The 13,582-nt window shown below is 36.5% G+C and overlaps 2 protein-coding genes across 2 annotated transcripts in view; both read right to left on the bottom strand.

The window, feature by feature from the left end:
- Positions 1-3,365, bottom strand: part of LOC136253738 (phosphatidylinositol phosphatase PTPRQ-like) — a 31,387-nt gene extending 28,022 nt beyond the window's left edge. The window contains exons 1-2 of the mRNA XM_066046395.1: positions 3,218-3,365; positions 2,261-2,596 (exon numbers count right to left, since the gene is read on the bottom strand). Coding sequence (XP_065902467.1) covers positions 2,261-2,596; positions 3,218-3,365 — 484 coding nt within the window. The remainder of the gene's footprint in view (positions 1-2,260; positions 2,597-3,217) is intronic.
- Positions 3,366-3,585: 220 nt separating this feature from the next.
- Positions 3,586-13,582, bottom strand: part of LOC136253737 (uncharacterized) — a 33,371-nt gene continuing 23,374 nt past the window's right edge. Inside the window, exons 10-15 of the mRNA XM_066046394.1 lie at positions 12,528-12,809; positions 12,204-12,476; positions 9,299-9,634; positions 7,143-7,478; positions 3,896-4,231; positions 3,586-3,617 (exon numbers count right to left, since the gene is read on the bottom strand). Coding sequence (XP_065902466.1) covers positions 3,586-3,617; positions 3,896-4,231; positions 7,143-7,478; positions 9,299-9,634; positions 12,204-12,476; positions 12,528-12,809 — 1,595 coding nt within the window. The remainder of the gene's footprint in view (positions 3,618-3,895; positions 4,232-7,142; positions 7,479-9,298; positions 9,635-12,203; positions 12,477-12,527; positions 12,810-13,582) is intronic.

Raw genomic sequence — 13,582 nt, 5'->3', positions numbered from 1 at the left:
AAATCACCCTGTAGAGAGATCAGCTAGAAGAGGTCACCTTGTAGAGAGTTCAGCTACAAAGAAACCACCACATAAAGAGTTCAGCTGCAAATAAATCACTTGTAGAGAGTTCAGCTACAAATAAATCCCCCTGTAGAGGTATCAGCTAGAAGAAGTCACCTTGTAGAGAGTTCAGCTACAAAGAAACCATCATGTAGAGAGTTCAGTTATAAACAAATCACCCTGTAGAGAGATCAGCTAGAAGAAGTTACCTTGTAGATAGTTCAGCTACAAACAATTCACCCTGTAGAAAGATCAGCTAGAAGAAGTCACCTTGTAGAGTGTTCAGTTACAAAGAAACCATCATGTAGAGAGTTCAGCTGCAAACAAATCACTCTGTAGAGAGTTCAGCTACAAAGAAACCGCCATGTAGAGAGTTCAGCCTCATACAAACCACCTTGTAGAGAATTCAACTACAACAAATCACCCTGTAGAGAAGTTGCCTTGTAGAGAGTTCAGCTACAAAGAAACCATCATGTAGGAAGTTCAGCTACAAAGAAACCACCATGTAGAGAGTTTAGCTGCAAACAAATCACTTGTAGAGAGTTCAGCTAGAAACAAATCACCCCATAGAGAGATCAGCTGGACGAAGTCACCTTGTAGAAAGTTCAGCTACAAAGAAACCATCATGTAGAGAGTTCAGCTGCAAACAAATCACCCTGTAGAGAGTTCAGCTACAAAAAAATCACCCTGTAGAGAGTTCAGCTAGACAAAGTCACCTTATAGAGAGTTCAGCTACAAAGAAACCATCATGTAAAGAGTTCAGCTACAAAGAAACCACCATGTAGAGAGTTTAGCTGCAAACAAATCACCCTGTAGAGAGACCAGCTAGAAGAGGTCACCTTGTTGAGAGTTCAGCTACAAAGAAACCATCCTGTATATAGTTCAGCTACATTTCAAGTCACCCAGTAGAAAGATCAGCTGCAAAAAAATATCCTGTGGGGAATAATGGGCATGTAATAAATATATGTATATAATTTGTATAATTACTAATAAAATCAAAAATAATTGAAGTATTAAAAATCTTCTTTAAGTTCTTTTCTTCTTCCTGTGGTAAAGAAAAAAACACATGGGTTAAAAAAGCCCCAAAGCCAGCCATAGGCTGGCTTTGCAGTATACAAATACAAAAAGAAGTGATATCTAATCAAAAACAGCCAAGCTGTAAAAAAAGGTGCGGCCCCCAAAAAGGCCATGGTGAAAAAAGATGTGAAATCCAAGGTGGCGGCCAAGAAATGGCTGTGATGGTAGGTTAATGGTTACAATTTAATAACGACAATTCAGGTGAATTTTGTGCCTCTTGGTCTTGGCACCAAATTCACCTGAATTGTCGTTATTAAAATTTTTACGATTAACCTACCATCACAGCCATTTCTTGGCCGCCACCTTGGATTTCACATCTTTTTTCACCATGGCCTTTTTGGGGGCCGCACCTTTTTTTACAGCTTGGCTGTTTTTGATTAGATACTTATATACACCCTGAATCTGAGGTCAGAGAAACATTGGGATTGGAGTTTATCAATGGTAAACTTCCAGTGTTCAAGGTTGAAGGGTGTGTATAAATACAATACACCATGGTTCGTGTGATATACATACTTACCTATGACTCATACTAATTAACATTTCACCAATTACTAACAGACACAAGCTAACTTAGGAAAGTAACGCATGTAAATATTACCCTCATTTGGCTAAAAAGAGTGATAGTATATGGGGAATAGCCTTGAGGCCAAGATACTACAACAAAGCATGCTTTTGTGGCCGAACTACACTGTACAACAGAGAAACGTGCCTACTGTAGTTGTAGTAGGCAGATAGCTTGTATTTAGAAGGCTGGATTTACTTGTAGCTTGTAATAAACAAATGTAATATTATTACTATTTACAGCCCTCAGAGTAACATGTAATATGTAACTTGTTGCCTTTTCTGGGAGTAATATGTGTCTGCAATGCTGTCTCCAGTGCTGGCTGGAAGTAATATGCAGCCATTTACATACTGAATGCCTTAAAAAGTAATTTATCTAATACTTCCTTATTAATGAAACATCTTCTGTAGATGGTACAGGTGTAATGTATATCATTTTCATGTTGTTGATGCACTAAATGTAGACACCTAAAATATTCTTATTTTACTACCACCAAGCCTAACCCCTCTTGCCACCACTACAGAGAGCGATTTTTCTTTTGCAACCACTATACCTGTGTAACACAAATGTAACACTCACCATCCTCCAATGTCATCACAGTAATGGGGTTACTAAATGGACCTATTCCTGCTGCAGTAGCTGTTGCTATTCTAACAGTGTAGTTGTAACTAGGATGTAACATGTCAACCAACTGTATACGTCCTTCTGAAACATTATATGTTCTGTTGAAATTCATTCCCATCGGTGAGATTACTGTTCCATTGTCTAAATATAGTATCTGAGTTTCCATGACAATCACATGATATATAGTAAGTATGCCATTTTGTTCTTCTAGTGAAGGTCGATCCCATGACAATGTGATATTACGAGATGTCTCAACAGTCACACTGACATTTAGTGGAGTTTCAGTTGGAGCTGTAACACAATACACATAATTGTGTTTAACAAAATTATTCTGTCGTAATATTAGGCTTGTGCAAACATGTGAGATTCTTGCAGATCTGGTAATATATGTTTGCTCTAGTTTTGGATATAACGGGTGGAAATACTGTACAGTACTTACAAATTATAAAAAAAAATTCCATCAACTAATATTTATTGTTTGAGCACTTGTTTTGAAAAGACAAAACTCTTGGTATTGTCAAGGCAATAGGAATCTTTGCTTTGTCAGTGCTCCCAAGGAGACAAAGAAAATGAGTGTTAGTTTACCTGACGTTGGACATGCAACTCAGTGTTTGCCCATAAGAAGGATCTGTATGACATAACTTATCCAGCATTGGAATTGCCTGCTCAAAGAGAATTTGGTGGTGTAAGTTCTCTATACAAGACTACAGTTTGTCAAGAACTGTAGTTTATTTGTGTTTTTCACTGACCATTCTTCTGTTAGCACTTTATAGTGCTGTGGCTTCTAAAACTATTAGCTTCTATGGTCAAAATTTTGGTTATCTATTCCTTGGCTACCTAGTCAAAAAATGTGCGAACACGCAGCTCCTGTAGATCTGGTCGCCTACAAAATTTATATTAATTGCTATAAACCTCCATCAGCAGCTGTATTTTCAATGTGCATCAATGGCATGTAAACCTCATAGGCATTTACCCTAGCAGGAACTGACCACAACATGACAATATGTGGGAGTATTAAGAAAAATGGCAATGTGTTGTTGAGTACATCAAAACCAGACATGGTAAAAAGCCATTTTACAGTAGGACCACAATTATCAATTTAATGAACATTAATGGTGACTGTACTATTAGAGCACATGAATTGTTAACTGGTTCATTACTTAATTGAAAACTTTTGTGATTGAGCTGGTAGTCTGGTACCAAGAGTTTATTGCAAGTCTCACTATTATAAAACTGTAGAATTTCTAAAAATGATTATAGCCGTTTCATAGTTGGTTTTTCTAACAAGCATTCTCATCTTCGCTGGTCTTCACTTTAAATGTACATACAGTTTAGGCATCAACTATCATGAGTGCCCATAACAGTATGAACATGTGATTGTCATTAGCTATACTCATTGTGTCCAACTACTACAGGCTTCCAATGCATTATTGCCATTGTCACAGGCTTTCTGTTGCCAAGCAAAATTTTCATCACGTAATGAACTGCTCAATGACACGTTTAGTGTGGATATCATACTACTATCCAGATAATTAATTCAATTTGATTTTACTAGCAAATGGCTTTATATACTTAAACACAAAAACTCACCATCCTCCAGTGTCATCACAGTAATGGGATCACTAAAGGGACCTATTCCTGCTGCAGTAGCTGCTGCTATTCTAACAGTGTAGTTGTAACTAGGATGTAACATGTCAACTAACTGAATACGTCCTTCTGAAACATCATATGTTCTGTTGAAATTCATTCCCATTGGTGTGATTACAGTTCCATTGTCTAAATATAGTATCTGGGTTTCCATGATAATCACATGGTATATAGTAAGTATGCCATTTTGTTCTTCTAGTGAAGGTCGATCCCATGACAATGTGATATTACGAGATGTCTCAACTGTTACACTGACATTTAGTGGAGTTTCAGTTGGAGCTGTTTATACAAACAAACAAACAGAATGACTACATATACCTTATTCTTGTATATGATTTTGTTAGATCAGTTTAGTCTGTACAGCTATTGCAATATGCATAGACAGAATTTTCTGGACAGTCATCAGGTACTATAATCAAAGCTCCAGAAAAGTTTAAGGATGAGACTCATGCATCCACTATCTTACAGTGCAAGCTTGTAAGCTAAGCTTAGTAAATAACATGTACCATTTGTAATTCTTGCATCATAGCTAGCCACTTTATAACTTCAATAATTAAAAAGCACTAACGAGATCCAGTCCTTCTTCTATTCTCAAACAAAGGACTCAGGGAAAAGAATAAGACTAATGTTATTGTATGCTTTTTTGTACTATGTAGGAGAGGTTTTGTGGGAACCATAAAATGGACAAGGATAAGTGATCAGCAGAGCTGTATCAGCTTGATATTCAGTGGAATGATATACTGAGTGACTTATTTAAAGAAATCCTTTACTGCTACTATATATATGCTACAGTCAATTTTTGCTGTGAACTCCAAACACAGAAAAAGTCACAAGCATGAAAACAACCAGTGAAATTTTGGTTAGGCTAGTTAGCTAATTGAATCAAAAACTAAAATTTTGATTGGCTACCTTCAAGCACATATTGCTCATGCATTTCAATTTGCCTGAAATTGACTGTACATAGTCTCTCAACAGGAGGGACACAGGTGACCATATTGCATTTTGACTACTCAATGTTAGCTTCTCATGTCACGTGTATGCTTTATGCAAATGTTGAGTGGATTATGCAATTTAAAGCACTTATAAGTACCTTCTTAGAACTTAATTCCAGAAACAGACATTCAAAAAGTGTACTTAAGTACACTAAAGTACAAGTACCAAAGTACTTCACTTTAAGCCTGGAATTATCATCATTACAGCCGCATCTTGGCCACCACCTTTGATTTTATACCTGACTTTTTGGGGATTCCACCCTTTTTCACAGCTTGATTGCTGTTGTGCAATAGATATCACTTCCTTTTTGCATGCATAAACCCTATAGGGCTTGTTTTTTATCCATCTTGATTCTTCTTTACTAGAAAATTGGGATAGAAGAGGGTTGCACTTATATTGATTTAATTTTATCATGTATTTGTTGCATGAATGTTCTATTAGAGTACCTTGATCTCGTGTTATTATACACATTTAGCTTTTGCATTATAATTACTAAGATTAATCAGTTTGCAACCACAAATATACCCCTTCAGGGGTTTGCTAATTAACAAAAATGTAATAAAGTGCTTTAATTTAGGATGGATAGAGTATCCACACATTACTATTATCCAATTGCCTGTAATGATCAGTCAATTTTACTAATCTCAATTGAGTGCTAGCTACATGTTCTTTGCTTATTGGGCAATTCAGTTACAAAACACTATGCAGCAAAACACCCTACAGTTAACCATTTTTTCGCAAATTCACTATTCAGTTATTGTCATTGAATGTATATTCACTAATTGATTTGTAATTAATTAATTACGCTACCATGCACTACTAAGGAACAAATCGTACACAGACATGTCTTCTCATCTGTTTTATAGTTTGTCTATCATGTTGTTAACTCATGCAAATTCTTTGTAGAAAGAAAGCCTTGAGGCTGCCCTTCATTGTTATTTGCGTAAGTACAGGACATGCCCCTTCAACTCGAAAGGATATGCTATTGGTCTCAAACACCTGTAAAACCCAAAGGAAAAGTCTGTAAAGAGTCACCACATCTGTATTTCGGACCAATGAGAAGAAACTACTCCAGAGAAAAGTTTACCTGTGCCGAAATTTAATACAGACTTCGTTTAGCTTTTGATTCTTACACGTCAGCTGCTTTTACAATTTAATGAGTTTGTTCGCGTGGGTGTATACAGCCAAACATAGATAGATAGATAGATAGGTAGATAGATAGATAGATAGATAGATAGATAGATAGATAGATAGATAGGTAGGTAGGTAGGTAGGTAGGTAGGTAGGTAGGTAGGTAGGTAGGTAGGTAGGTAGGTAGGTAGGTAGGTAGGTAGGTAGGTAGGTAGGTAGATAGATAGATAGATAGATAGATAGATAGATAGATAGATAGATAGATAGATAGATAGATAGATAGATAGATAGATAGATAGATAGATAGGTAGGTAGGTAGGCACACACACACGCACGCACGCACGCACGCACGCACACACACACACTCACACAACACATACACACAGTACTGCCTAATAAAATAGATGTGTTTTGCTATGGAAATGCCCACTACTTTCAATAGTCTGCATACTCCCTGTTGAACACAATCATTTCCAAGATACAAGTCTTCACTCAATTTCTTTGGGTACTTTGAAATAAGTGCCTGGTTCACAGATTTTTTTCATAAAAGTGTGAGTGTGTATGTGTTGCTCATGATGTTTGCAAATGCATCGAGTTGCAATTTCCTGTATTACAATGTTGTTAATACTGCTTCAGTGTACTGTCAGCTATTGCTCTAGCAATACTGCTGCTATAAACCTGATCCTTCACAATCAAATTTCTAGTAAAAATTGCTGCAAAATAGACATGCTGTGCTATATCAGATCAGCTATGTTTATCAACATGAAAATATTATCCAATATCAGTAATCGGAATATTGGCAAAATCTCATATCGCTAGTACATGAACTGCTTTCATTTTATGGGTTGGGTTCCATAAAGATAGTTTACGCTTAAATACCATAGTAGTACATATAATATTATGAAAATTTTTATTACTATCAATTGTCTTATGATAATTACACTATCCCCAGCATTAATCAAAATCATAATAATTATGTTTCATGTTAACCATTAAAAATGTGACAGGAACATGCAAACTTTTATGATTCTCATTATACAGTACTACTGTGTGATTCAGTACTCACCATTCTCCAATGTCATCACAGTGATGGGGTCACTAAAGGGTCCTATTCCTGCTGCAGTAGCTGCTGCTATTCTAACAGTGTAGTTGTAACTAGGATGTAACATGTCAACCAACTGTATACGTCCTTCTGAAACATCATATGTTCTGTTGAAATTCTCTCCCATTGGTGAAATTACTGTTCCATTGTCTAAATATAGTATCTGGGTTTCCATGATAATCACATGGTATATAGTAAGTATGCCATTTTGTTCTTCTAGTGAAGGTCTGTCCCATGACAATATGATATTACGAGATGTCTCAACTGTTACACTGACATTTAGTGGAGTTTCAGTTGGAGCTGTGTGCATAATTAAATAATAAATTATGATTATACAATAGTATTATCATGAACCATGATAGTGGGTTCACAATAGGGATTGCTCTATTTTTTTATGTTTTATGGGGGGGGGGGGGGGGGGTTGCAGATCCTAATGGAACGCACATCTAAAAAACAACCTTGGAAAGCCTTATCAAACTCAAAATAACCCTCTGGTTGTTATTTGGAATGAGCATACATAGGTCCACTAGTGAGTATAAAGTGAAAACGAAAAGGAATCTGTATTTGTAACAAAACACTCCAAAAGTCAATCCCACAATCAAAAGTTCCTGGCGTGTGTTGAAACATAATAACATAGGAATAATGTTCTGAGAGCTATTTGCCAATGCAATTGAAATCACAATTGATCATCAGATGCTAGTCTACAAAACAAATGGGGTGAGTGCTCTGTAGTTCTTTCACCTATCAGGTGAGTATGCCTTGAGTGTTATTTATCACTTATACCACAACTGTGTCGAGATTTTGCTTATATATACACCCTTACCCCTCAGGCCTGCAGCCCTAGGGGTCAGGTGTGTATATTAGCAAAATCCCTCACAGTCATGGTATAACTATTACATAAACTACATACATTAATAATTTTAAAAGTAGGAAAAAGGATTGTTCAAAACACTTATGAAACAATTGTGGTCACATCAAATAAACCCACAAATCTCTATTATGAGCTAGCTAAATATATACGTATATGCAAGTAAACAATTCTTTTTTGGAATTTTCAACTAGAGTAGGCAGGTGACTCCCTTGTTTCACCACTTTTTATGGCTATAATCCCTAATCAATTCCTACTTTTCCTAATTGTTTGTTTACTTTTATTGTAGCATAATTATGACTGGTGAACCAGCACATACTGCATTGAAAGAAATAATGTTTTCTTTTGAATGTGCCCTACCCCTAACTATCAATTACTGAAGTAGCCATTATAATTTGCTTTCAGCTACATTGGGCATGTTATACAGCATTAATACAAACAAAAACAAAGCCCCTCTGCAATTAATCCAGTCACCACTGGAAATAAGGACGATTTACATTAAAAATGTAAGGAAGTCATCACGTGCTAGCTACTGCGAATTGAAACCTTGCACTGTCATTGAAAATAATTGGGACATGAAGGAGGACAAAGGTAAGTCCATGATACATGCAATATATGTACTGTGGTGTATGCCAAAAGGCACCAGTCTGGCTGAAGCAATGTCTAACAGTGAAAAATCAAGCCTGTAACCTTAGCCAATACTGAGTAACACTTAACTGAAGGCAGCAGGCAGTCAGTTAATCAGTTAGCCGGAAAAAAATAAATTTCATAGTAACTTATTGGAAGTGTTTTGTGTTGTACTGAAGACACTTTTGGGCTTGGTTATGCCTAAAAATAATGCCAAGGCACCATGAATGTGCTGTGAGGCTGGTTTCTGGTCAGTATTTTTTTATAGAAGTTACAAATCTCCGTGATCACTAGTATACAGTACTACTATACTCTATGATTTTCTTCTCACTTTCAATCTCATTTCATTTCATGTATAACTTCCATGAGCGCTGGTACTATCCTCAAATGCTTAAAGTTCATTGTAGCAATTGCTATGTAGTTAAGAAATTTTTTCATTGCAATAATTTGTTTCTCTTTGATACAAACGCAGCAAGCATAACAAGGTGTTTACGACACAACACATGAACTTCCAATAGAAATATATATTTTATGTAATGTCACATTATTGTGTTTTCCATCCCTTTTATGTACTCTATTATCTATGATAATACTCAGCATAGAATACTCAGCATAGAAGACTCACCATCCTCCAGTATCATCACAGTAATGGGTTCACTAAAGGGACCTATTCCTGCTGCAGTAGCTGCTGCTATTCTAAAAGTGTAGTTGTAACTAGGATGTAACATGTCAACCAACTGTATACGTCCTTCTGAAATGTCATATGTCCTGTTGAAATTCATTCCCATTGGTGTGATTACTGTTCCACTGTCTAAATATAATATCTGGGTTTCCATGATAATCACATGGTATATAGTAAGTATGCCATTGTGTTGTTCTAGTGAAGGTCGATCCCATGACAACGTGATATTACGAGATGTCTCAACAGTTACACTGACATTTAGTGGAGTTTCAGTTGGAGCTGTGTAGTTAATATATAATTTGTTATCAAACAGTAGGGTAGAACTGTTTAGTAGGGTTCCCCTAAAATGATGAGTGCTTCCCAAAAATGCTGCTATTAAGAATCATCATAGAATTATCATTAGTAACGAAAATAACTGTATCTAACTTCCAATTTAAAGCCCAGAGTTAAAAACAAGACAACACTTACAGACAGCTAATTTTTTAATAAAAAAATTGCCCAAATCCTAATTTTTGGTCTGCCTGCCTGCCTGACCACAGTCACAAAGCTAGGGCCAAATTAATAGGCCCTGGCCGATTATGCCAGCATAATTTAAAGCATAATAGGTAACCAAAAGCATCAAACATAATGCCAGCATAATAGGGACGATATTTGAAAATTTAATTAAGATGTGCAGTACGCGTGCCTGAAAGAAAGCAAATAATCACTGCCAATAGTATTATTAGTGCATTTCATATTTAAAAACACATAATATAATGTATTAAACCATTTCTTTGTTGGTTATTCACACTTTCCAGAAATAAGATCGAGATACTCTAATAGAGCAGTCACTTACTCTAATACAGCAGTCAGGAAAGGCAAATATACTCTAATAAAACAGTCAGTTCTAGAGCATAATCTTGTGCCTTCTTTCTATACTTTACCTTTATCTTCAATTACATGATCGTCTTCTTCTTCATGCATAGAAACCACACTTAGGCATTAAATTTCTACATTAACACTTTTCTTAGAGTAGTGTATTTAGACACCACAAAACTATTTGAGTGTGTTAGTGACTGTAAGTGGAGAAGATACATGTAGCTGCACTAATAAAAAGATTGCATGGTCTGACCATGCCCCTAAAAAATCAGAACATGCTGCTATGCTTTAACAATCAAAGCAAGCCAAAACCACACCCCTCAATGATGTAGCTCCAATAAGCTGTGGTTTTGTTGTAGAAATTAGACATGGCAAGGCATGTACCTTGATCTATTGCGTAGCTCACTTGAAACACGCAGGGAGAATGAGATACTCTAATGAAGCAGTCACAGCCAGATGTGCATATGCATTAGCAAAAAAAGTAGTACAATTAATTTAAACAATAAAAAGTAGTGAAACAAGATATACGAATGGTTGTGGTCATTACAGCATAGCTATCATCATTCATATATGCGACCGGATCTGCGAAAAAGGGACATAGTCGCACAAGCCTAAATTTACAGTATAAAGCATTGAATACATTGGGTGAAATACTTGCATATTATTGAAAAATTCTGTAAATCTTTTTAACCTCTCTTTCTTAGTGAAGGAAGGGACTAACAGTAAAACCCTGGATATCACCTTATTCGCCTGCTCAAGAGGAGTTGGAAAATCTTTGTTGCATTTCAGTAGACCCAAGGATACATTAGTTATGAGCATTTGTTTACGTCATGTCAAAGTGATTGTACAAGATCAATTTTTCTTCACAAATTTTGCCTTTGTATGCAGTGAAAAAGGGCAAGTAAAGGAAAAAATTATCCAGTAACTGATTCCCTTATTCACTGCAAACACGATGGTGGAACTTTAAGCTCCGTACATCAATCCGTTGGTAAGTTAAAGCCATTTTTGTAAGCACCTGTAGTTTATTTTCCCTATACTTGCTGTACATATCGATTTTTCTGTTGTTGCTACTTTCTAGGGCTGTAACTCCCAAAATTATGTGGCATATGAAGCTAAACCTTTGCCAGTGGGTACACTTGGCTAAGTAGATTATAAATATTTAATAAACAGGAATATGTGATTATGTCCTGTTTTCGCAGATCCAGTCACGTATCTTGTTTCACTACTTTTCATTGCCAGAACCCTACTTCAATACCTTTTTAGGTGGCAAGCAGCATATTTCACTGACACACCAACACCACACTTGGCTTTCACTTCAGTAAACAATTTGCAAACAACTTCTCTCCAGAACTTACAGGCACAACTTACATTTTAAAATTGTACTAGTGTCTTTCATGTCTCAGAGACTGGAGTGACATCAAAAATCCTTATCCATATGTTTGGCTGGAGGTGTCAGTCAGTCAGTCAGTCAGCCAGTCAGTCAGTCAGTCAGTCAGTCAGTCAGTCAATCATTCAGACAGACAGACAGACAGACAGACAGTTAATCAGTCAGTCAGTCAGTCAGTCAGTCAGTCAGTCAGGCAGGCAGGCAGGCAGGCAGGCAGGCAGGCAGGCAGGCAGGCAGGCAGGCAGGCAGGCAGGCAGGCAGGAAGGAAGGCAGGCAAGCATATGGATGTACTATCTCCAGATCCCTTGTGCCAGGTGACAACACATGGATCAACTTTGCTGCTTTGACAATTAGCTGTCACCTCAATTAGCACACAAACTAAGTATAAAAATGCAATTTGTACTTAATGAACAACCTACAGTATGTAGCTTTGGCTATAATTTTGCACAACTGTATGCTGTAATAGCTAATGTGGCAAAGTAGGGACTTTCCTACAGAGTTATGCTGTAATACCATCATTCATCTCTTGTTGCACTTTTCATTGCCTACTTTTTTAAATTTACACTTTTTAAAATACTATCTATAAAGTACACTTGTAGATACCTTCTTCTTCTGTAGTTCCAATCACAACATCAGTTTGGTTACCACAACCATTATCAGTACATGCTGTCACACTAATAGTGTAATCAGTAAATGGATCCAGTCCCATAATAGTGTACATTGTATCATTTCCATTAGTACTAATTGTGATGTCATTATAGGTCACCATGTATGTTGTTATTATACCCCCTGGATTACTGGGTGATTCCCAATCTACAACAAGTGTTCGTAACATTCCATCAGTAGTGACAATCACATTCAATGGTAGTGATGGTACTAATCAAAACAGTACATTACGTAAACACATCAACACAATAACACACTTACATGATGGAGTAGTGAATGACAATGATGCAGCATCTCCTGGTTCAACAGTAACAGCAATGATGTTAACTGTGTAATTGGTGTTGTGAGTTAGTCCATAGATATTGATGGTCAGCACTGAGACATCGGTATGATGAATAACAGTTACTACATCACTATTGCTAATATATACGTTGACCAGGTAACTTTGGATGATTCCATTGTGAATAGCTGGTTCATCCCACATTACACTAATAGCTGTAGCATTTAATGGTGATACCATGACATTTAGTGGCATACTGGGGGCTAAAGATGACAAGACAATTTTATTTATAAATAATACAAATTATTATATTTCATTACAGCACAATAACATACAACATCACAGTTGTGACTTCATAAGTGATATGTAACTTGGCTTCAATGGATGGTGGGGACCAAAAATGTTGTTGTGTATTGTTATCCACATAAAAACAGTCAAGATGCGGAATAAAGGTGTAGCCTTCCCACACTGACCACTGGGTATAAAAGATTTGGACACTTTTCTTGTCTGTAATTAGTCAGCAGCAGTAATCAACATTTAAAAAAAAATTATACAAACACCTTGGGATCATCATGGATTGTCCTTTCCAGCAGTTGTCTTCAGGTGTGCTGATATTAAAGGTCTTAAGAAAATCTTGAGAATTTGTGATTCACATAATTGTTTTAGTAACTATACCATCATACAGTATGGTAGTACAGCTGTACTGTATCAAACAGTATGGTCGTACCATTTAAGTAGGAATCCATGTGAAATTTTTACATGCTACCCAAAATCCCACCTTTAAAAATCATCCTAGAGATATCTTACGAGACAACAATCACCTTTACGGAATAGTACTAGTCCATATAATACATAAAATAGTATTAAATACAACAAAACACTTACAGGTGGCCGGATACAGAATTTTAAAAATCGCCAAACCTTTGAATTTTAGACTGACTGCCTGACTGCCTGACTGACCATAGTTACAAGCCTAGAGGCCAAACGAAGCAGTGCCATTTTACACAACAACAAAAAACTCACCAGTGAGATGTGC

This window comes from Dysidea avara, chromosome 4 (assembly GCF_963678975.1).
Source record: "Dysidea avara chromosome 4, odDysAvar1.4, whole genome shotgun sequence".
In the NCBI taxonomy this organism is placed as follows: domain Eukaryota; kingdom Metazoa; phylum Porifera; class Demospongiae; order Dictyoceratida; family Dysideidae; genus Dysidea; species Dysidea avara.
Note: the sequence above shows the minus strand (reverse complement) of the source record. Positions and strands in the feature narration are given on the sequence as shown.